At 44.5% G+C, this 24,951-nt stretch overlaps 1 protein-coding gene and 1 long non-coding RNA gene across 3 annotated transcripts in view; both read right to left on the reverse strand.

Moving 5' to 3' along the window:
- Positions 1-17,366, reverse strand: part of HLF (HLF transcription factor, PAR bZIP family member) — a 37,461-nt gene extending 20,095 nt beyond the window's left edge. Inside the window, exons 1-2 of one of the 2 annotated variants that reach the window (XM_063352036.1) lie at positions 17,018-17,366; positions 15,277-15,612 (exon numbers count right to left, since the gene is read on the reverse strand). In XM_063352036.1, coding sequence (XP_063208106.1) covers positions 15,277-15,612; positions 17,018-17,123 — 442 coding nt within the window. In that variant the 5' untranslated portion in view covers positions 17,124-17,366. The remainder of the gene's footprint in view (positions 1-15,276; positions 15,613-17,017) is intronic. The other variant, XM_063352037.1, reaches the window with a different exon arrangement.
- A 1,571-nt stretch (positions 17,367-18,937) lies between these two features.
- On the reverse strand, positions 18,938-20,796 carry LOC134523486 (uncharacterized). The gene is made up of 4 exons (XR_010073336.1): positions 20,680-20,796; positions 20,131-20,322; positions 19,525-19,677; positions 18,938-19,076 (listed from the first exon to the last, which is right to left on the reverse strand). It is a non-coding gene; the product is annotated as an uncharacterized LOC134523486 (long non-coding RNA).
- Positions 20,797-24,951: the final 4,155 nt, after the last annotated feature.

Consider the following 24,951-nt stretch of genomic DNA (forward strand, 5'->3'; position numbering starts at 1 on the left):
TGTGGGCAAGAGCTGTATCTCGTGTACCTGGTTAAAGCCTATGCACACAATTAAGATACCAAGTGGCGTTTCAGTTCTTTCACTGCCTTTGCAAGCTTCATTTCAGTGCCCCACTACCTGACAGTCCTTAGCCTAATTTCCTAGAGAAATGAGTTTTGTTCAACTGTGCTGTGCACGTATCTGTCTAGCCTCCTCCCAACAATTTCTGAAACTGTTGGCCAATTTCAAACAAATTTGGCAGAGGTATGGACATCTATTACTAACAAGCTTTGTGAAACCAACGTAAATGAAAGCAGCTCTTAACTCCCCGGCTGGAGGAAGGCTGCAGGAGCCTCGTTACACATCAGAGAACCCATGGAGATTTTGCTGCTCATGGAACAGACTCCTTAGGCAGGTAGTAGGAAAGAAAAAAGAAAAGTATTCACAAGCTATTATTTATTACAGCAGTCAGAAAAGTCACTTAATCCTCTTGTTCTCTCCTGGAATTGAGAATATCTTTTCACCTTGTCCCACCCACTCATTTACTACTTCCAGTAATCATGAGCAAAATTATTTGTTTGACAACTGCACTGTCACTTGACAATCTCTCTGAACTCCACACAGACACATCTGGTATTGATAGCCATTAAAACAGTCATGCACATGTCCTGTCTTAAAAATCAATGTAAAAGTCGGATGCGGACAACCCAGCTGTCTGGTATCATCTGAACATTTATTTATTCTTATAATATGCAGTGGAAACCAGAGCTCTACTAGAAAGAGCTTTTTTATATTATCCGCAGCACTTATTATGCAAGTAATTTAAGTCTTCCAACCAAGACACAGTAGGAGTGTTTGGGAATCAACAAATTTGCCCTGGCAGCAATTCATTATGGAGTTTGGGATGGGGAGGGGTTTGGTTAGAGGAGGAAATTATTTTTTTTTAAAGATTTTGTTAAAATAAAAGACAATAAGGTGGGTGAGGGACACTGGGTAGGACTCATAGCTAAGAATCAGAGTGCTCTAGACTTATCTGGGAACTGTGTGACTACGCACTTGAGGGATACACACTAACACAAAGATCAGAGATCCCTTCTGACCCTCCTCCTTCTTACTCCCACTGCTGTTATTTCAGCGGTAGAACGTCCGCAATTACTGAAGGCTGGGGAAAAACGGGTTAAACTTCGCAAATTGAAAACAAGCAAGAGAAACACCTTTCCTCTTTCTGCTTAACTGGATAATCGGTTAGCAGGAACCTGCTTGATGAGTTTCAGCAGCTCCTAGAGATCAGGCAAGGCTGTTTCTGAGAGCAGTTAAAGCTGCTTTAAGCCGACCAACAGGGTACCCTCACTAAGGTCGGTTTTGACAACTAAAATTTCCAGAAGGCAGTGAAGCCGTTTGTATTCCAAAGATCCATCCAAAGCCAGAAAAAGCAGGGAACTGAACTATTTTAGGCAGAATATTTTATAGATGTTATATATATAAAACTGTCTTATGGTCAGAATAAACAGATGATTTAAAAAATGTTTAAGTGAATGAAGAAAGACTAAATAATTCTCACTGCAACAGAGAGAGCATGACAGTAAGATTCAAAGGAATAAGTAACAGGTTCTGTCCTAGTAATTTAAGGGGCTAAGAAAATTCTAGTTCTGAAGGTTCATGTGACAAGTCAAAGGGCTTCACTGGATCTGTACAATCCTCTGGGCTTATTACTTGATACCATTTATCTATAATGCAAAGATTTTACTCTAGTAATTAGTGATTTTGAGTCCAGTTGACTAAAAAGTACAGTTGATTTTCACACAGGGATTATCTTGTCCTTTATCAGATGTGTGTGCAAGCACGTGAGTTTAAAAAAAGAAAAAAAAAGATAAGACAAACCCTGGTAAAATCTTGCTATAAATTCAAACCAGTCACAACCGTATAAACACCAAAGCAGCATCTATAGCAATCACTGCAAAATATTGGAAAAGATTTACTTAGCACTGTCCATATTATCATCTTCATTTCTATTTATTCACCTTCAAAGAACTAAACACTGCAACTGATAAATGGACCTTTATACATGCTGAGTTTTAACATCAAGAACCAAGCTCTCCCTTCCTGAAGCTCTGTCAGTCGACACCAGCCGGAGTCTCACCTTGGGGCTCTCTCTCCCGGGTTCTCTTCTCTCTGAGGATGCAGGAGAGACTAAGAGATGGCAACTGTAAAATTATACCCTAAAGGATAACATACAGATTTGGGGAAAAGTATTTCAGTTTTTGCCAGTACTCATCTGCTCAGAAACAGGTCGAAGCATCTGATAAAGTTAAACATAAAACAGACTTCCAGGCTCAGCACTATCCATACAAAACCAACCAACCAACCACCACCCCCCGCCATTTCATGAGATGTCCCTTCACAACGTAACGGGAACTGCTCCTCAAACACTACTGCTTGCAGTCAAGTTTTGTACCCCCTCCCCAAGCACTATGTCTTTTTGTACTATTTTTTCATACGAGGGTGCCCTTAGAGATGTTGGGGTTTCAAACCCAGAGCCAACTTTCCAAAACACACTGCATTTTGAAAAACCCATTTTTGTTTCACAGAGAAATAAATGAGTTTGCATCATAAAGCCTTTATCCCCCCAAACCCAAAGCCTCCCATACAGTTAAAAATCAAATCCAGCTTTATTTTCCTGCATGAGTCAGGCTGCATGCAAACAGCTTCAGAGGAAGGCAAGCTTGGGGTGGAGAACAGAACTGAAGTACGAAATCCAGAGAGGGATACTTGTTCTTCTAACAGCATACTCCTGTTTTCCCAAGACATTTGCTAATATTTTCATTTTAAAACTAGAGGAAAGCCACCCCCTTCCCCCCAAAAGAAGTTTTAAAGATTATAAAGACACACAAGGACACACTTTATTATTTTAACAATTATTGCTATTTTCAGAGCTCCAGCACAGCTACTTCCTTCCATAATTGGACTTCAATCAAACCCTAGCAAAGCTTTTGATCTTGGAAAGAGTAACAACATAGCTCTGTTATCGGCACATAGGGGGCAAAGAGTAGGACATCCAGAATTTTTCAATAAAAGAAAGTTAATTGCTGTGACTTATATTTATCAAAGGTCATGGCTGCAAGTTCTGAGTGCACATACATAACGGTGCACACTGAGAAATCTTGTATAGACCGGCCAAAGTAAGTGTTAGGATTATGCTATCTGTGTGCACTAAAAAAAAAAAAAAAAAAAAAGAGAGAGAGAAGAAAAAAGCAGCAAAACAATGCTAGATTACTATCCAAATATACCCCAGTGGATGTCCTGCCAAATAGCAAATATGTGGCTGTAAGCTCCAAACTGAAATAAAAGCTTGGCCAGAAGCCCAGAGCTTCACTGTATTTTGCTCAGCTAGCCATAGTCTGGCAGAACAGAGTGAACACATTCTCAGCCACGTGATAAAGAAGCCCGTCGGGCCAAGCTGATTTCCTTGTGTTGGTTAAATGTGATCTTCAGACTGTACACACTAGCGGCTTTGGGAAAACGTGAGAAAGTGGGAAACAACAAGCCACAGGCTATAAACTGAAGGGCAGCAAAAAAATTAGTAAAGGGCTTTCCTTAAACGCTAATGTTGCCAGTGCTGTATTTTAACGAGGTGTTAACCGGGCTCATAGGGCTGAGCATATTCGGCAAGGGTGCTGAGCACCGGGCATCCGCCTGGATTTTGACAGGAGTTACACACCGTCAGGGACTTCAAGGACGCAGACCCTAAAAGGACCTGATTGGGAAAAAAGCACGGTAAATTCTTCATTGTAGAGGATTAAGAAAGCTTCCCATCAGGTGCTCAAAAATGCAAAATGCTGAATGACTTCTCAAATTCCATACTCAGGAGAATCAGAGGTACCTAGGCCTCTCAGGATGTGTCCCAGGACAGGAAGGGTATGAATCTAATGGTGGTTTCCATCCCCTGTGGTTCAGATTTTGCTGACCCTACTTAAATAGCCACACCAAGTAGCACTGCTGAACACAGAGAAACATTCATGAAGCGAGATAGAATTTGGCCGAAGGATTCAATCCGAAAAACACACAGGGTCTAATGGGATAAAAGCTGCCCTGATGATAAGTTAGTACATTTTCATAGTAGTGATAATAATGTTTTTAAATAACTGACTTAGGAAGAGACAAACAGCATCCCTGGCCAGCTTTAGAGGTGCACGTGACTCGTGAGAGCATGTTACATGTGGAAGCAGAAAGACAAGCCTCCAAATGCCAGGCCTCAGAAGTACATCCCTGCTACAGATAAGAGAAACCCGGATGAAACAGTCATGAGAGTAAATAAGAAAAGTGAGATTTGTTTACTTTCTAACAGAAATTAATTGATAACCTAGACACATGCAGCAGCTGATGAAATCAGAGACACACACGAGTTGACAATTACACCTCCAGTCCTTTCCTTCTATTTGGCTAATGATTTCTTTTCACGTGTTCAGAACAGCTTCCAGACAGAGACTACCACAATTTTCAACAATGACTTCAACCCTGTCGCACTGAGAAAATTGAACAGATAAGAGAGTTCAGGAAACTGTTTCTTAAACCTGGTGATGACACCAGTCCACCAGAAAGATCAGCCGTCCCAGGAGCGGACACGTGATTACAGATGCATGAACATCAGGTCTCAGAGTCTAGACAATCCATGCCCTGATTTTTTTAAGCATCAAGACACCAATGGCTAAGGTGTTTCAAGCAGACACCCAAACCACAGCTGCCCAACATTTGTAACTGAAGGCTTGTGGTTTAACCTCCTCAAAAGGCTGATATGCAGGTTAACTTTAAATATGCTGCACTCTTTCCTAATTCTCTCATTTAAGTATAGAGTTGAATGATGCAGGTGTTCACAAGGTCAACCTCCTGCTCCATTTTACTCAATTTGTGTTGCTCTCAAAAAATGCCTCAATCACCAGACTACTACCACCTCATCGAATGAGCAAGCCGCCTGGTTTTTGCCTATGTGAATTAAGAGTAAGACACTGGAACAACACGTGGCTAAGGAACATGACACAGTCCTCATATCTTACTTATTAACCTTATCTGTTATGCGCTTCTCTTCCAACAGAAATAATCCTGACTACAGGCGGGGGAATTAATTCCTCATTTTTCAATGTACACGTACTGATAGAGGGCAGGCCCCTAGGCAGTTGGTGACAAAGGCCATACTATCGTCAGTCTCTTGTGACTAACCTGCTTGGGTAGCTGCGGTCCCCGCAGAAGTCTGGAAGTCAGGAGAGGGAATTAAATGACGGGGCCCTAAGGTATTTGTAGTTTCACTCCCTGAAGTTTGCACACTCTTTGCTAGTCCTCAGAGCAGTGATCACCCATCTCAAGCGGGCTGTGGTTCTTTCGCTGCCTAGTTGCACTGCCTCAGCTGGAGATCAGTCATTACTCCACCCTCACCCTGCAGTAAGCAAGGAGAATTGGGCTACTCCGTGGGGCTAGCCCAGCATACAAAATGGATACACCAAATTAAATTATGTCAGGATGCATGTAACACAAAAAAGCACCCCATTGCGCAAATATATACTGCTGTGAAAATTTTACTTTAACATTCATACGCCGCCGTTGTGTACTTCAAACAGCAGTGAGCTCAGCACTTGCAGTTATTTCAGATCTCTATCTGATTTTTCACTCTTCCAAAATTAATCTCAAGACAATGTTTTAGACACAGCTTAAAAAAAAAGAAACGCAAAGCAAAAAAAAAAAAAAAATCACAACATTTCCCAATAAACTTTCTCCAACTGAATACTGAGAAAACAGGAAGGAACTCTTGAGTGTCTTTTCATACAGCTTTTTTTTTTTCTTTAAAGACACTTCATATAGCATAAGCCAGTGGCAGACCAAATGGACTTTCAGGCCTCAGACAGGTGTTACCTTACCACAAACGGTATCGAAATATCTTGATGCTGTGCTGGAAACGGAACGTAGGAAAGTAGAGGGGTTCTAACAAATCTCTAAATGCCATAACGAGCATGTGCGTTCAGGGGTAGAGGCAATGGGACACTGCGGGAGCAGGGGAGTCCACCCAGCAGCGCTGCATTATACTGTGAGCATGTTGTGTCATTACAGCTTTATCCCGACACACCCATATTTACAGCACACAATGTACTGTACAACTCACAATGCCAAGAAACTCAACATATCTAATCTGGCAGAAAAACAAAGTCATATCAGGTTAATCCAATTCTTAAATTGCACAACTTTGAAAAGCCAATAGGAAAACAAATCTTCCCCTAGCTTGTGCTCCCTCCAGTCCTCCTCCCAACACACATACCCTGCCACGACCTACTTTTCCTCTTTGATCCCTCAACATTTTTAGCCCACTCTCGCTCTCCCCTGTTTCTCATTCACTTCTAACCCACCTCTGCCCCAGACCCCTCTGGCAGAGTGGAAAGTTTTGTCGATGAGAGTGAACCGCAAAAGGCAGCTTTGTGCCCGGCGCCCCGGCCGAAGCGCGCGGTAAAGAATGAATGGCAAGACGCATACACAAGGTCACTTGGACACCTGCCCACATGTGATACTGCAATAATTGTGATAACAGGCCTCACATTTGAAGCTGGCTGACTGCAAGGTAGTTTCAAGCAGGGCAGCGGAGCTGGGAGACTTCTGCTGCGCAAGAGGAACTGGATATAGCAAGGTTGTGTAAAAGTTCAGAAAATTTTTAGGCAAAATAATTGTGCTCGACTTTGGAGAGGATGAAGATTGTTCCATTGCCTAGATTCAGTGCTTTCAAGATCTTCCCTACAAACTTTATAGCTGGTTTTCTAACTTCTCTTTTTAAATAAAACCTTAGAGTCTCATATAATCACAAGACGCCAGAAGTTGAGGATTTTAAAGGGAGAACAATGGTGGAGAAAAGTTTGTGACACTCCACCTCAACACATGCTAAACCAATTAAACCTGGTTTCTTGCAGATTCATTTCTTAAAGTGAATTGACATCTCATGGTGTCCAGAAAGGTGTCAGCTTTCCCAGAAGCATTTCACATAGATCAGGCATTTTAAAGGTCTTATGTAAATTCACTGATGTAGAAAATGCACATTTACATTACAGCTCTTCCTGCTCAGTAACATATTCCCACCCTATCCACTCATCTATTTTAATGAAATTTTAGCAACGTAATTATTCTTTCAGAACCACAGCTTTCTCGCCACATTTAGTTAAAATCAGCCAATATACTCAAAAAGCATGAAGCAGGAATATGCAAGAGGCCACACATACCTAGCATGACTGCACATGGTTTGTTTTCATAGCAAACGAGGCAAAAAAAAATACCCCAACACTCATCTATCGCAGCAAGCAACAGAGCTGCAAGAGTTACACACATAAAGCGGCCAAACGCCCCATGCTGCAACGAGGGGCCGCAGCTGCAGGGATTACAGACGTCAGTAACATCTATATTTCCACTATGGAGCACAAAGAAAGAAGGAACAGTGGTATGTCTGATTGCTGCAGGGTTCGTCAAACTAAGTTGGTTTAACCCTCTCTGTTCTGATGAGGAACATGATTTGTTTTTCAGTGCTTAGCTCCTACTTAATAAGCGTTAGAAGCTCAGTGCATGGCTGTTTTCTAAGCCAGACTGCGTGCTGGAGTAGGACTCATTTCCAAATGTTGAAATGGAGAGTTTGTAAAAGTGACTAAATTGTTTTAAGTCACCTCCTCTGTTTCAATGCAGCCCTCTCACTTTGAGCCTGTGTTTTACATTCTGCAGCTTTGAGTAACGCAATCTTCTACAAGAAGGTTTAGTGCTGTTATTTCAGTAATCTCGCTGTGCTAAAAATACTGATTGCGCTGTCAAAGAGTTCTGCAGGAGTATTTTGTGTTTAGAAGTTTCACGTTATCATTCCTTCAGTTATTCAAAATGCAATCTACAATTTCCTTCCTCACCTCCTTAGAATCTCAAGTTATAAGCAGTTACTAGCAAGACCACATTTAATTTTTGTTTTGAGTGCTTTCATTTGTATCATTATTGCTAAGTTAGCAGCTCGCCTCAAATATAGCAACATCCGCACACATGAATTAAGTAAGTGGGGAGCCTTACAAGCGTTTTTTAAAAAGTTTAAGATCCAATCATTGCCACACAAAGTAATGGATCATGCTGTGGATGGAGAACCCTGTTCATTCATTTGTTTATTAAATTCAGGAGTACCGACCAGTTCTGTAATGAATTACTTAATCTTTGACCTATTGTCCACAGCCATGTTCCAGAACAAAGAATTTATAGCAAGCTGAGCTCCCTAAGGCTAATTGGAAAAGAACTCTCTTCTTTTTTTTAAAACCATTCTCCATCCTCAACAAGTCTTTTACAAACTATGTATTTTTGCCTCTCCACTTATACACCTACATATCTAAGAATGACATTTTGTTACAGATGAATTATTGCTGTAGCTCACTCTAGCATCTGCTTGTAGTAAATGCATACTAATACATCCATCTGTGGGCTCCTGTCAAGTTTTGTTTCAGTTATAATCTAGATTTGTGTTCCAGTTAACAAGGATCTGAGTTTTATAGGACCCTAATGTAATTTGGATTTTTTTTATTTCCTCCCACAAATGGCCATACATGAAAACACGAGCAAAGAGCTTCAAGATCCTCAATGCCTGTTCTCACTAAATGGCAAATAATATGAGCAAGAGAATATACCAGTAAGATGAAGAGCTAAAGCTGTTTCTCTCAAAGTTGAGCAGAGACCCCTGAAGCAAGAGCATGCCACATCAGAGAAGCTAAGCAACGGTGTTGGATGGCGTACAATGAAAATCTGGGCCAAATTTAGCCCTGGCAAGACTTAGTTCAGAGAACGGGACAGGGAAGCGTAACTGTACAACAGCTTCAAGCATCTCAGAAGTGTGAGAGGTTGAACAGTAACTCGTATTAGTTTAAAACTTGATGGATAGTACCTCAGTTATGTAAAGCTGAAGCGCTACGAAGAGCCCCAGCAGAAAAGAAAAGAAAAAAAAAAGTTGCAACACGTGCTGCCTTACCTACCTGTGTCAGCTCTCCCCTCATTAGCTCTGAAGCTCCCAGGACCAAATTCAGCTTTGCGATAAATAGACAGCTGCTTTAATAGCATTTGTTAATTTAAAAAAAAATAAATGGTGATACAAGCTACAAAATCTGTTTATCATGCATTAATTTTGACACAGTTGTGCATTTTACATTCATTTTCTGTACTAACTCATTAAATGGAACAGATTTGAGGTTTAAGTAGATATTTTTTCCAGAGCTTTCATTATCTACTTCATGTAGAAGAGATCAAACCACAGATTTTCTTGAATGAAACTGATTTGAAATACTCTTTACTGATCATCACAGTCTTCTGTGGAATTCAGACAAAATATTGAAAATATATTTTATTTGTTATGAAAGTAAGGCTTTAAAAAAAGGAAACTTATGATCATGTTTGTGTGATATAAATACTAAATAGCTCCACAGTGTACTGCCCGCCAACAAAGCTTCTGATTTCGTAATGCTTTGAAGTCCTCTTTACCGATGATGACTGTGTTCTTTCATCCTGAGAAAACTCAACTGGCACACGAAGAGCTGTTACCCCCCCTTAAAAAACAAAAAAAAAATCCAGAAAGATGAATGACAAGAGAGTGAATGGTGACATTTTGCAGCTCCACCTAGGAGCTGATGGAGAGCAGTCAACAAGCAGCTTGCCTGCTGAGCAATACTGAAATCAGCCAGACCGCATGAGGAGGAAAGTACTCATTGCTGAGATTAATTGGGCAGAATCTGGCCACTGCTAGTTCCCACAATTGCCAATCTGCTGTCGTATAAACATGTAGAGATTGAACAGTTCAATGTGTTTCCTAGTACCTTCATCTAATCAGATAATATCAATGTCTTCTTCATATACATCTCCTGATGAGGTCTTCTCACTTAACTATAACATATTGTTTTATGAAAGACTCCAGGGTGTACTCGCTTCTTAAAAATCAAATCATTGCACCAAAGAATCATTCAATCAAACACTCTCCTAACGCACTTTGAGATGGGAAACACAACTCTTGAGAAAGACATAATTTTTCTAGGTAATTGCAACAAGTTTCACTCAGACATCCTTGAAATATCTTCCTAAGGGGACAGAAAACCCTTCTTCTTCCCTCTGTGTATCCTTTTCCTAATGCTGGATAGCCCTTACTTGCCTAAGTAGCTCTATCAGTGTGGAAAACACTATTCACGATGAGAACTGAAGAGGCAGGCCAGGTATATTTTAAAAGTATAGTGTAAACCCCAAGACATTTCATGCTGTTTATTGTTTGAACTCTGAATTAACTTCAAGTTCTTTCATGCAGTCAAGCAATTATTTAACCAATAATCAACATTTAACTGTGAATATTAAAATTAGATCTCTTGAAGGAGACACAGTGTTCTTGCTTCTAGCATTAACAAGGCTTGTGCGTTCAGCAGTTTTTTCCCCTGTTATCATGTGACAGGCTATTTTTAATATTTGCCTGAATATATTTTGCATCTTCCTTTGATCCAGAAAGCAGTTTTCTGAGGCTTGTCTGCATATTGCATTTCCCTTGCCGTGGCAGTCCGGAGCGAAGCTTTTCCATTTCACTGCAATTTCGGCATGGGCTGGTAATGGCAGAAGCGCACAGCCGTGCGTGCCTGCTGCTCTAGCAAAAGCCATGCTGAGCAGACTGCACAGGGGACTGCCACGTGCCTAAAGCACATGGTCATGCAGGCAACAGCCATCCAGAGCCTCACGTGAGAGTCAATGTGAAGAGCAGCTCTCGGTACCAGCCTGCCTGACGGTTTAGCCGGTCATTCCCATGTTGTCACGTGGGAGAACAAAGGTCAGGAAATTCCCAGCTCCTCTTGGTGCTGGAGGTAGACTCTAAGAGAGGGGGCTCACACTGTGGCTCATGCAGCACCTAGTAACTCCTTGTAAACAATGATTAAACCTTAGTAGAGGATTCCACATACAAGCTGGCTGCTGGGAATGCTGCTCTTCACACTACAAAGGCTGTGTTGGAAGAGGAGGTCACGTTAAGAAACACAGGGGAAGGAAGACTGCAATAAAGGGAGTGTTGTGCACACACACCCTTTTGTGGGCTGCCCCCTTCAGCGAGTCATCCCCAGCATGCAGTCGAGAGGCTGGATGGAGCAAGAACAAACCTCTCCCACTTGGCTGCTGTGCCTATCACAAACAAGAGTTAAAAAGAAAATGCCGAAAACCACCCAATCACGCCTAGCGTCAATCATTACAGTTCAGTATATATATAAGAAGTAAAAGGTAATGGATACCGCGCTCCAGATGAAATATCTTGGCTGAATAAATAAAACATGGCATTTGATAAAATCTTTGTGTTCTTGGGGGGGTGGGATGTGTAAGTACACTTCAAATGGAAACAGTTCTCAGCTTTGATTAATATACCCCTAAGTCTTTTTTTTTTAAACTGAAAGTGAAGACTTGCAGACACTGCGCCTAGGTGCATTTCTGCAGCAGATTACAAAGCTTGGTTTTCTCTTTTTCTTTCCTTAAATAATCTTTGGCAGATCTTTGCAAGTAGTCTAAGGCACCCAGCCATCCAGGCAACACAGACTGAAAACCAACTGCCATAGGAACACAAAGAATGAGGGAGGTTTTCAAAGCCTCCGACAGCTCTACTCTCCTTCAGGAGCAGGGCAGTAACAATACATGGTTTATCACAGCGTCAGCAGCATCCCCATGACACAGCCCTACATCCAAGGCTCTGAGGGCAAAGAGAAAACTCAGATCTAAACCACAAAAATCCCCCAAACCTTCTAATTAGGGTCTTCCACCACACTCAGCTGATGCTTCTGAACCCTAATTCACTCCATTCAAACCCTTTACAGTAGCTGCCCCATTCACTCAAGTCAGGGCTACGGAGGGAAGAGAGACAGGTAAAAGTAACCACCACCAAGTTACCTGCAAAATACGAACCTCCCTTTACATACAAACAGCTAAAAATACTCCCAATTTCCTTAAAGTACTATGCAGTTAAATGGATATTTACGTTCCACCAAAAATAAAAAAATGGTAAAAGACATCACAAGGTCTGCAACAGATTAAGAACAAAGAAAGTGTGTTTGCAGTAGTGGGTTACTTTAGAAGCTAGCTTTGTAAAAATCTGTTTTTCTGAGAGAGACTACAGATTTCAACCAACTAACCAGCATCCAATACAGGGAGAGAAAAAAAAAAGTTTCCAACGTGTCTACACATTACAGTGAATGGTGGTCTGCAATGTAAAATAAATGAAAATACAATTTTTATTAACAAAATCAGTACTGTGAAAAAGAAATACATCACATTGTAATCTTGCAACACCCATTACCCTATGTCCCTCCTCTTCAAAAAGAGAACCAGTATTTGCTATAGGTATATTCCCTGAACAGGGATTTATGGGAAAGTAGGTGCTTGCTTGCTTTCTTTGCTACAGTACAGAGAAACTGCGGAGCCTAAACATTTTTTCCATCAGCCAGAACATACAAGCTGGAAATACAGAATTAAGTTAAATTTATAAGGAACATTTTTGTTGTTTTATTTTTTTACCTTTAAGAAAAAAAATAAAACCAGTGAGAATTCTGTAATGTCACGTTTACCATCAGGGTCAGATCAGCTTTGCTGAGTCTGATGACACTTCTCAGTGAATCCCAGTGCAGATTTCCAGAGATGGTATAAAATACATATTTGGGCAATACCATTAGCTTCTAAAGACAGATAAGGCTTGTATTTCAACACACGCACAAAAATTAAATCTTCTTATGCCACTCTGCTACAGACTCTCTATGTCCGAGATACACCATGTACGCACATAAGTCACATTCGGTGTTCCACATGCATGTGCACATCCTCCCCCGTACTCAGAGCATGCAGGTACAGGAGTTCTGACCAACTGCACGCGATAATGCTGATGCTAAATGCTGCGGAGCCGTTTAAAGTAGGGACATAAGCCCTGCAGGATTTGACCCTTCCTTCAGCATAGGCTTCCATCGTAAGACAAAATTCAGAGGCTACAACACCAAAATATTTTTAGAAGAATTACTATCACCTGAAAAATTCAATTTTCCTAAAAATAGTAAGATCATGTGGAATTAATTTTTATTGAAATTGTATACTTTATACTACTTGTTCTTGGGTTTATTACAGTAATACAAATTACAACAGCCATGCACACTGGCACGGTAGATCACACCAATTAAAAAAAACCCTTTCTTCATGTGACAGTTTAAAAAACATATTTTAGAAGTCTTAAGATATATTAACCAAAAGGCTCCATTATAATGACTTTGACATTTACCTCCTGACTAACTTTCATGTTTCAAAGCAGCACGTTTGCCTTGGCACTTTTATGACAACCATAAATGCTCAGTTTTACTAAAAATCTGTCTTTTAAAATATATACTGTCTTATTTTAAGACTTGCTCAAATGCTAAACTCCAAGATGATCTTCTCTTCAAAACGGATTGTCAAAGTAAGATTTTTACATGACAGCACATAAACATTTCAACAACCTGATGATAAACAGATTACAGTTAATTGTAATGGGGAGGAAGAAAATATTTTAGGAAATTGAATGAGTTACCTTTCAAAAAAAACGCATTTAACAAAAAAATGGTACTATTCTTAAAGCAAGATGGCACGGGGAAAAATACCTGCAAATTTAGATGTTTTATCCTACACCAAGAGACATGACTTCTTTTACAACAGTAAAAAAAAAGTGTACAGAATTTCTAGTGAGAAAAGTTTATAACCCTGAGCTGCAAAGAGCTCAGGAAAATCTCAAAAAAAAAAATCAATGAGTTGAAAAGTCATGTGTACAGCTGATTACAAATAAGTTCTGACAGGTGATCGTTAAAAGTCTGGCTCATAACCAGGCTCCTCTGAAAAAAAGAATGAGGACAGATTATCTGCTTTTAATTTTACATGTGCATATGTGACAGAAAGTGGTGTGGCATATATGCACTATTTTTAAAAACTGGCTCAAAAAAAGCAAGGGTTTTTTCTGCTCTTGCCGAGTCCAAATATATTTTAACTTTGGAAGCCCTTATAAGTTAGTAGTTCACTATGAAATGCCTTGAAACTGAAATACAAAACAAAGTCAAATCCACACAAAGTAAATCAAATCCACAACTAAACACACACTTCTGAATTAGGGCCAAGGAGTCTGTTGACAGGTTTGGGGTCTTTTGAGGGGTGTTTTCTTTCTTTTTAATGAGAAAGGAATGTTGCAGGCTTGTAAGACTTTTCTATTTCATCCTGCTCCACAACTTTTGTCCTTCTATTTATTTATTTTGCCTCCTTATCAGATGATTCTGACAATGACTTCGCACGCTGAGCATGGCAAACGATCAAGCAGAAGGGAGAGGAGTGGTTTCCTGCTCCCAAGAGCACACTTTGCTCTACCAAATCTTGTGTGAGCAGAAGAGCACAATAAATAAGTTACCCTTGGTCTTTTTATTATTTTTTTTAAGAAAAAAAATGCACAGTTCCATGTTTTCCAAACTTCAATGTTGACACTATTCCCCTGACCATGATCTCAGCCATGCTGGTGTCAAGCCAGATCAGTTATTCTGGATTCAGACTAGTGTCTCTAAAGGGATGATTTCAAGTGCTAATAAACTAATAGAAGACTTCCACTGACATCAAATGGGTTTGAATCATGCATTACAATCAGAACTTGGACTCCATGATGTTTTCTTTGCCTACAGCTTAAGGTGACTATAGATACAACTCATCAACTCAGGTCAGTTACACTCAGTCTATGCTAATTTAAGCAAGATTGCAATGCAGCTCCAAAATTTAGTTCCTGCCCCATGTACTGTGGCAAGTTTTACTTTGCCCAGTAGAGAAAAAGATTATGGCCAAAATTTCAAACAGGAAATATTGTCTTTATGTTTCAACACAGGCCCACTCTTGTGTTCTCACATCAAATATCGGCCAAAGGAATATTCTCTTTCACAGTCCTTCTCCCTGTTCATTTAACACCTCGGCATCTATGCATTACTATTCTGTTTGAGGTCTTTTTACTTGCTAATAGCTACGCTGTCAACAAAGAAAAGATAGGCAAGTTTCCTTGGAATTCCTACAGTTTCCTTACATAATTTACACAAAAATCCCTGTGGAGCAACTTAGCGACACCTAGAGCTATTATTTTTATTTTTTTGGAGCATGAGTGACTTGAATCATATTGGCCCTCTCCAAGCTGCCTGTCAACCATATCGGGAGAAGCGGTGATTTACAGTGGGGAGGAGGGCTCATGCCAAAATCCATAGGAAGTTCTTAGGGATGATTTACCTGGTCTGACTGGGCTCTGCATGCAGTTCTGCGACACCATGCCTGGATGGACTGAAGTAGAAGCCCTGCTGCTGAGGTCCATGACAGAAGGTGATGCTGAGGTAGCTTGCTGGAGACCTGACTGGTGTGGGCTATGCTCGTGCTGGTTTGGGCTGGGTGGAATGCCATTTTCTGAGAGGAATTCTTCCAGGTCCATGTATTCCAACTGGAAAGTGTCTCCATCGTATGGCAGTGTCTTGTCCCATAATGTTGGGCCCAAGAAAGCTGACTGAGGGACTGTGGTACTGGTGCTGTCATCGTCTAACTTCTTTTCTTTGTCTTTTTCTTTACCGAATGCTTAAACAAAACACATAATAAAGATATAAGAGCTGAGCAATTAAAATAACAGGTACTACTACTTCAGTTATTTCTTCTGCACTCTCAGTTGTAAGCAATGAATAGTCCCTTCATAAAAATAACCCTTTGATACAGTCCATTTTGTAGAGCTTTGAAGGGTCATGCCAACTGAGCACCTTTCCTGGATCCAACCGCGTTTTTAAGATTTTCCTCTATTTTTAGTTAACAATTCCACTACATGCATGGCTTTGAATGTCAGCTTCAATAAGTACTCAGACTTAAAAGCCAGTATTTTAGTGGAAGCAAACTGGGAGATGTTATGTGTTCTGTTGAGAGCAGTCTTAACCTAACATCCCTGTATTTTATTATCCTCCCATACTTATGAAGTCCCAGTCTTGCTAGTCCTTTCACAAGGAAAGTAGTCCTCAAATCCAGTACTTAACATTGTTGGCAGCTAGTAACTTACAAAAACAGTGAAGCGTGGCAGAAAAACTACTTTGATGTGTAGAAGAGCTATGGAAAAATTCAAAAATAGAAACAAAGCAAAAAAAGAAGTTAAAATGATGCTTCCTACTCACTCCTAATACATCCAGTGATTTCAACACACATTTTTGAAGGGAAACATCTGTTTTCTCTATAAGTTTTGCAAGAATCTTAACCAATAAAGCTACCTGTCAACTGCCGTGCCTTCTTAACATTTTCTTTTTAACCACACGCAACAACCCCCGTGAAATCCTGTGAGTCGCTTCACAATAAAACTTGGAAAGCTGAGGACACAAAAAGCCTTGGCTCTGCAAGACCTTCCCCAGGGTTTTGGTTGGGTTTTTTTTTAACGTGCATTTGATTGATTAGAAATACACGGTGCAGTTATACCCGCGCTACCTCAGCTTCCCATAAAAGTTGAAACTTTCTACTGCTAAAGGGCCGTGCAGTGACCGGGGCAGGTTTCACGGAGGGCGGTTCATGAGGAGCCGCCCCGAGGGGAGGCTGCGGCGGGACCCCGGCTCAGGCCGGGCGGAGGCGGGGGTGTCCCCGCCGCCCCCCCCTCAACCCAACACTTCGCCCCAGGCACATCGCGCCCTTTAATTTAATTTTTCCAGGCGGCCGGAGCCGTCCCCGCGGCAGCGGAAAAACCGAGCGCCTTCCGTTAGATCCGGCCGACGGAGCCCGTCGCTCACCGCCTAATACCCTCACCGAAATCACCCCGTTAATCGCCTCGGGGTGGGGGGGCGTGGAGGGAGGGAAAAAGGGAAAGCGAGGCAGCGGTCCCTAAGGTGACAGCAGGACGGGGGCCGCCATTTCGGGGCGCCTGCCCTCACCGGGCCGGGACGTGATGGGACCCGCGGGGGGCAGAGCCGGCTCCGGGGGGTCGGGGGCGCGCGGGCTTGCCCGGGGAAAGCCTCACCGTCTTCGTGAGCGAGCGGCAGCTTGAGCGGGTTTTCCAGCAAGGACTTCAACACCCCGTAGGTGGGAGGTAGGAAGGTGGGGTTCAGCGGGAGCGGCCGCGACATGGTGGGCTTTTCCTCGGGGCAGCTGCGCGGCAAGCGGTTCCTTCCCCCTTCCTCTCGCGGCGGCGGCGGCGCCGCTACGAAGCGCGGTGAGTCGGACGCAGGAGCCGAGCCCCGCTGGCGAGGGGCACCTGGAGGCCGGAGCAGGGGCGCGGGAGAGGCCGCTCGGCCGCGCAGCTCCGCCGCTCCCGCCGCCCGCTCTGCGCCGCGCGCCCCGGCCGCGCGCCCATGTGCAAGCGCTGCCGGCGCTGACGTCAGGCGCGGCGCGGCACCGCCATTGGCGCGGGCGGCGCGGCAGGCGGCCCCGCCCCCCCTCGCCCCGCCCCGCCCCTCGCCCCCTCCCCAACCGGCACGCGCGGCGGCCGTTACCCGGCCGCGGCGGGGAGGAGGGGGGGCCCGGGGGGGGGGGGGGGGAGGGCCGGCCGGTCCGCGGGGACCCGGCGGGGAGCGCGGCCGCGCAGCAACCCCCGCCTGCGGGGAGCCGTGCCTGGCGAGGCCGCGGCCGGGAGCCGTCTCCCCGGTAACCGGGAGGAATGTTAATGAGTTTGAATGTTTGACCTCGCGCGGTGCATCCGAGCGCAAGGGCAGCGGGGAGCGGGGCCGGCACCCCCGAGGGGAGCGGGGCCAGCGGGAACGCCTGAGTGGAGCGGGGGGAGTGGGCACCCCTGAGGGAAGCGCGGCCAGCGGGTATCCCTCAGGGGAGTGGGGACTCCTGAGGGAGGCAGGGACCCCTGGCCGCGGCGGCCTGAGGGAGCCAGGCCCTACCGCTGTGTGAGGGGCGGCGGGTCACACCCAGCCCAGTGGGGAGCACCGTGGGCTGAGGGGGACATGGCAGGGGATCCCACCTGAGAACTGCCCTGGCACCCCGAAGGGGGCAAGGAGGATGATATTTTTATCCATTGCTGAGGGAAATGGTTATTGGGCTTACAGACCTGTAGTTCTAGAGCCACACGAATCTTTCATACGTCTCATTTCGGTAAGCAGATTGCTTCTCTCAGCAGTTACCAAGATAAACCAGGGTGAGAGAGCTGTCACCACTAGCAGGGTTCCCGCTATCTTGTCCCAGTTTTCTGTCTGAAGGGGCTTTCCTCTCTACTTGCAAAGATCCTTGTTGCAAGTACAGTTGACTTTCTACCTGCTTAGGCCTTCAGCCACTCTCAGGCACCGAGCTCTACCCTTAGTGCGGTCTTGCTGTAGTAACTGCCACCCGTCAGGTGCCTGTAGGCATTTGTATCTCCTTGCTTCTTGACTTTTTTTTAGGATGGCATTTTGCAAAGCTTCACCATTCGTATTTAGTTGTTACTCTTTCTTCAAAAGTCAGTTCTTTTACCATTAGCAAATATAAATAATCATAAATACTCACTATAAGCAAATAAAGGTAAATTATGTGCATAAACTTTTAATTGGAGTGCCCAGTATTTAGAAATAAAAGCTGTCTGAGGAACAGAAGGCTGCCTTGAACTGTTATGTTCTCCCCTTACGTATCTGTCTATCATTTTGTGTGCTGACTAGCATCGGGTCAAACGATCCCACTAAACCAAGCAACTAATTAAAGTCCAAAATACATTCAAATCAATAAAATTGTGCTGGCAGAACCAAAACCTCAAGAGTGGCAATGGTTCATTGGGCCCTTCAGAACCAGAGGCAGGGTAACATCAACATATTCCTGGCACAGGGCTTATGGAAGAACCTTCAAATGCCACAGACATGGCGGGGTTCACAACCTGGGGGCCTTCGAGCAGGAATGTGGTAGCAGCACCACAGTATTTTTTAAGTCAACTAACAACAACAAAAAAGCACTAGATTATTAAATGATTGTACACATACCAGCATTGCTTCAGATGGACAAATTGCTAGTTACTGGAAACCTTTAATTACAGATGTACAGAGTGGGTGACATAAAGATTAGGGCAACGATTGGCCGTCCTCATGCAGATGTGGTACAGAATGTGTTTTCTATGCAGTATAAAGAAAAGAAAGAAAGGATACATGTAGGACATTTGGCAAGCAAGAAGGAAGAGTAAACAGAAGATGTAAAACTAATGGGGATATTGGGAAACACCAGTAACAAACGAGATTAGTTAGGGGTGTAACGAAAGCTCAAGTTGAGTGCAACTACTTTCATTCTTATGATTGTTGACCATTGCAGACAAAATATACTTGACCAAAAGAAAGAGCATTTTCTCTGCAACAGAAAACTGTGTTTCACTACTTGCCATTCAATAGGATACATTGTGTTTAGATCTGTGCAAGCATGGCACAAGGTGAAGGCACAGGCACTGAGGATCACATACAACTACACACCCTGCATTCCCAACGTGCAGGAGCTGGGAGTTTCCTGGGTGAGAAAGCTGAAACAAATCTTCCCAATACATGGACAAGCCAGAAAAGCTGAGAAAAGTACCTGAGTGTGGTGCTCGAGCTGTTGGCTTCTGTCTCACAAGAGGGGCCATAATTTAACTCCAACCTTGCTGCACAGGCAGGTTGCATAGCTTGTAGACGAAGTCGCACGGCTGTCAGGACACCACATGGTTCTGAGCAGGAGTGGTGTGTGCACCTAGGAGTTAACAATTTTTACTGGCTACAGTTTTCCAAAGCTGGTCCCTAATTCCTTCACGCTATTTTGACCACCGTCTGACCCCACGCGCTGCACTCAGGTAAGGCCAACGCAACCAAACCAGAGCTAGTGATAATGCTAGCTGGATTCCTGCATTTTCCAGCCAAAATACCATTTGTTGGCATGTATTCTTAGCTTAGCATTCACACAGAAAATGTTTATTTTATGGCTTATAAAGGACTATGCCAGCTACTTAGGGCTTTTTTTAATAGAAAACATCTTGATTGGTCCCCCATTAAAAAAAATATCTCAGCCAATGTTTGTGTTTCTGCCCCTGGTGTTTTCATCACAGAAATTTGATCAGTGATATGGCCCAAGAATCCTATTTTTTTCAAACCAAGTATACATGAGTTAATATACTCTTGTGAGTGCACTCTCTTGTGAGACCCCCACCTGCAGTGCTGCATCCAGCTCTGGAGCCCTCAACATCAGAAGGGCATGGGCTTGTTGGAGAGTGTCCAGAAAAGGCCTCGGAGATGCTCAGAGGGCTGGAGCCCCTCTGCTGCAAGGACAGGCTGAGAGACGTGGGGGTGTTTGGCCTGGAGAAGGAAGGCTTCGGGGAGACCTTAGAGCCTCTTCCAGTCCCTGAAGGGTACAGGAGAGATGGGGCGTGACTCATTATCAGGGAGCAGAGCGATAGGATGAGGGGTAACGGTTTTAAACTGAAAGAGGGGAGATTTAGATTGGATATTAGGAAGAAATTCTTTGCTGTGAGGGTGGTGAGCCCCTGGCCAGGTTGCCCGGAGAAGCTGTGGCTGCCCCATCCCTGGAGGGGTTCAAGGCCAGGCTGGACGGGGCTTGGAGCAACCTGGGCTGGTGGCAGGTGTCCCTGCCCAGGGCAGGGGGGTGGGACTGGATGATCTTTAAGGTCCCTTCCCACCCAAACCATTCTATGATTGTTGGCGACACCCCGACACCCCCCCCCCGCCGCGCGGGGCTGACCTCGGCACCCCCGGGGATGAAGTAACGGCGGGGCCTGGGAGGGGGGGGGGTGTGTGTGTCTCCTCCCTCGGTGCCCACGGCCACAACCACCCCCTCAGCCGCCGCCGCCGCCGTCACGCGGACCTGGGGAGGGCGGGGCCAAACCGCGCGAGGGCCGTCACGTGAGCGCGCGCGGGCTGACCTACTTTGGACCAATGGCGGGGCGCCGCGCTCCCCCCCCACCCCCCCAACCCCGGCGCGCGCTGCCGCCCCCCTTCTCTTCCCCCCCCCGCCTCCTTCCCCAAACCTCGGTTTCACCTCCCGTGAACCCGCCTCGAAACGAGTTGCCCCCCCTCAGGGCCTCCGGTTGCCGCCCTCCCCGTGCGGGCAACCTGCCAGCCCCCCAGACGGTCCGTACGGACCGTCTGGGGGGCTGGCAGGTTGCCCGCACGGGGAGGGCGGGGGGGCGCTGCCCCTCGGAGGGTTCAACGGAAGATCATGGAATGGTTCGGGTCGGGAAAGACCTTAAAAGAGCATCCAATTCCACGGGCGGGGCCACCTCCCGCTAGCCCAGGTTGCTCCAAGCCCCGCTCACAACCTGGCCTTGAACCCCTCCGGGGATGGGGCAAGCCACCAGCTTCTCTGGGCAACCTGGGCCAGGGGCTCGCCACCCTCACAGCAAAGAATTTCTTCCCCATAATCTCATCTAAATCTCCTCTCTTTCGGTTTAAAACCGTTACCCCTATCAATTATATCCTTACCTATTGCGTTTGTAATGCTAATTGGGAATTTCTGCTCTGAAATATCACCTGGAAACAAAAGCGCAGCTTCTATCCCCCCCATAAAGAAAGCTTGAGTGAAAGTTTAGATACTTCCAGCCAGCATCTTCCAGGGGACCTGCTTGTATTTTCTCTCCTTGTGTTTTCTCCATAAAAGCTGACAAAAAGTGGGCCGGGAGGACTGTGTGGTAACCACGGCTCAGCAATAGGACGAGCGGTAACGGTTTTAAACGGAAAGAGGGGAAATTTAGATGAGATCTGAGGAAGAAATTCTTTGCTGTGAGGGTGGTGAGCCCCTGGCCCAGGCTGCCCAGAGAAGCTGTGGCTGCCCCATCCCTGGAGGGGTTCAAGGCCAGGCTGGACGGGGCTTGGAGCAACCTGGGCTGGTGGGAGGTGTCCCTGCCCAGGGCAGGGGGTGGCACTGGATGGGCTTTAAGGTCCCTTCCAACCCAAACCACTCCCTGATTCTATGATTCAGTACCGATAGACTAGAAGACCCCGGTACTCCTGTCCTGGAAGAGATCTTGAATCATGAACCGTCACAGTTGACTTGTAATCTTGAGCTTCGCATGTATTTAAATATAGATCGGTCTGAGGAATCCAGTCCTTTCCTCTGACCAGCTCATCCTGTCCCGGGTTCAACAGGAGCCAGTAGTCCATGTGCAGTTCGAGAAAACTCTTGAACTTGAGCAAAACTCCCTCTGACCAGGAATGCGTACAGCTGCAGCTGGGCTGCCAGTGGTCAATTGGTTGACCCAACCAATTCCTCTGTTGGGTCCCTTTCTTTTAAACATGTTCTGTCCGGAGAAAAGAATTGCAAAAGCGGGGGGGAAGGATGAAAAGCTACAAGGTGGAGAGAGAGGATAAATACTGCAGGAGAACAGGGGTTTCGGTTCAGGCACAGGACCGATTGGAAAAGCGAATGGCTTGAGTACCTTAAATACCTGCTGGTTTATCGACAGGGTGATCCCCGCCTCAGCCCTTCAGGAGCCAAAACAGTGGGTGAAAGGATTGAGGGAGATGCACAAAAAACCACAGGATGGAATTGGAAGAGACTTAAGATTCAGCCTTTGTTTTAGTTCCAATTTGTCCTAAAATAGTGAAATGTTCCCAGGCTGCCCTCAGAAAGTGGTACATTTCCAGCTATATTGTGTGACACCTAACTCAGGGAGACATAGGAAGCCACGTGGGTAGGTTCAGGTACCCACACCCTGCCTGGAGCTAAAAACCAGCAGGTTTTGAGGACAAGGTTGAGAAGCACCAAGGAGCAAAGCCTGTTCCCCACCTCCTTCACCATCGTAGAGGTTCTGGAAGGAGCTTGGCTTGGCTTCCCAAGTGAGAGCAGCTACCAACAGCGCTGAATTACTTAAAAATTGATGTTTATTCTCCACGTGGTGTGCAGCTGAGCAAGCTGCTGTGGCTCCTTGCAAGAGGAAAAATGCTTATTGAATGAACCACGATCTGCCCCTGACTTTTTTTTTTTTTCCTTCCTTTTTTTTTTTTTTAAGGTTTAATTGAATGTGGGAGAGACAGGTTTGGAACTGCTTTTGGGTGATGGCAGAGGAACTTCTCTTAAGTAATCTGGGTTGGTTCCAAAAGGCATTCCAGTTCTCAGAAAAATAGGTATTACTCGTCATTGCTTATATGCTATGAGTTGAAAGATTAATAATTTTCTCTGCCAAAGTTTACAGTCAGGCTTTACCATGACAGTAAATCAAATACATGAACTTGCCTGGGCAGCTGACCTGGTTTGAACTCAGCAAGTGTTAGTCTCAACGATGACTACATTTTTGGAACAAATCCTCGGCTATGCTTTTTTAAAGCATCCTTAACCTTGTAAAGCATTGACCAGCCTCTTGAGCCCATTTCAAACACCTACTGCCCTTGGTGCCTCGGCAAATTACTTAGACCCGGTCAGTGTAAGCAGCCAGATGACAGAACGGGATTGAGCCGAGCGATAAGGGAGTAGCTGGCCTGTTCTGCAGTCAGACCTTCCCCCAAAAAGGACAACTCCCAGCTGGTGCCAATGGGAGAAACAACTCGATCCTTCCATTTATTCCTCTGCGCTCCATTCCTCTTCCTTTCTCACTTTTGGCTTGCACGCTGCAGAAACACAGTTAGAAATAGCTGTTCTTACATGCTCAGGCTGTTTGATTTTGGAAGTTGGCATTGGTTTTACTGGAGACAGAAGAGCACCCACGAGCAGAGAATAAAACAGCCCATCCCCAGGCAGAGCTGTAACAGACAGGAGGAGTGAAAGGTGCAGGAGCTGATCATCTCCTCCTTATTCAGAGTTTCTATTGAAGTCAATGACCCAGATTTCTCTGACTTCAAATGGCTGTTTTCAGAGAGCTTGCCGAAGGCACGGTGCTGGGGAAGGTCAGGCAGCATTTAGCCTGAAGTGTTCTACATGCATAGGCTTAACAGATCTGGATCCCTAAAACTTGATACGGAAAACCCATGTTCAATGAGGTCTGTGAAAGTCACTGAAGTGACTTGTTTCCTGGGCTTCAAGGCTGCAAGGCTGCCCTGAGCTTGGGATTTCTGGCTGTGCTGTACTTCTGTGATCAGTTCTGTGACATCCACCTTGCTCCCAGGTTTCTCTCTCAGAAGAAAAAAAAAATAATGCAGAAAACGCAAACTTTTTAGTCCCACGGGTTTAGATTATTAAGAACCCAGCAACGTGCTAAACCTCTCGTATCTTTGGCAAGAAATCCTAATCTTCAGCAGAAAACTGGGAAAATTCCTACAGATAAAAATCAGGCTTCTAAACATAAAGGTATTAAAGTCGTGCTATGTCTCTTTATGAAAGAACTATTGTAACTGCACATATTTTAAAAGAGCAGCAAGTAGTGCAGAAACACACATTATTAAGCTGTGTGCAGTTTATCCTGTAGGCTTAGATTCATTAAGTCTTGCAGATGAGACTGGTTTGGTTTTTTTTTTCCCCCCTCTCTTTTTTTTTTAATGTACTCCCACTTTCAGTTATACGGAACCGCAGAAGAGATTCCCTGTACTAATATCAGCCTGCAGCACCCTTCCTTGGCCCGGCCAGGGGGATTCTGCTAAATTATCCCCTCTTTTATGGCCCATTTTATTCCGTTTAAATATCTCATCAGAAATTTCAGTTGGAAACTAGTTGCTATCTCAGTATCAGCATATACACACTGAATATGTTAAATATGAGCATTCCAGGCTTCCCAGGTTTTTGGAAACCTACTTATGCAAATATCATAACGCAACATAGAGACAGTAACAAGGAACACTCTCTTGGGAGGCAAATGTACCCTGGATTCCGTGCGTGTATCTCCCTACTTTATTTGATACAGAAAGTCTGATTAGATCTCTAAAGATTACAGTTTAAAATGGCTTGGAAGAAACAGAGTATTACTAACTTGGATTTTTTTAATGTATATTCAAACATAGAATCAGCTTTACTGATCCAGAGCATCCAAAAGCTGGATTTCAGTCGTATGGCTCTGTGTTTATCAAAAGCAAAAGGAGGTATTTTCCC

The sequence above is a fragment of the Chroicocephalus ridibundus genome, chromosome 14 (assembly GCF_963924245.1).
Source record: "Chroicocephalus ridibundus chromosome 14, bChrRid1.1, whole genome shotgun sequence".
In the NCBI taxonomy this organism is placed as follows: domain Eukaryota; kingdom Metazoa; phylum Chordata; class Aves; order Charadriiformes; family Laridae; genus Chroicocephalus; species Chroicocephalus ridibundus.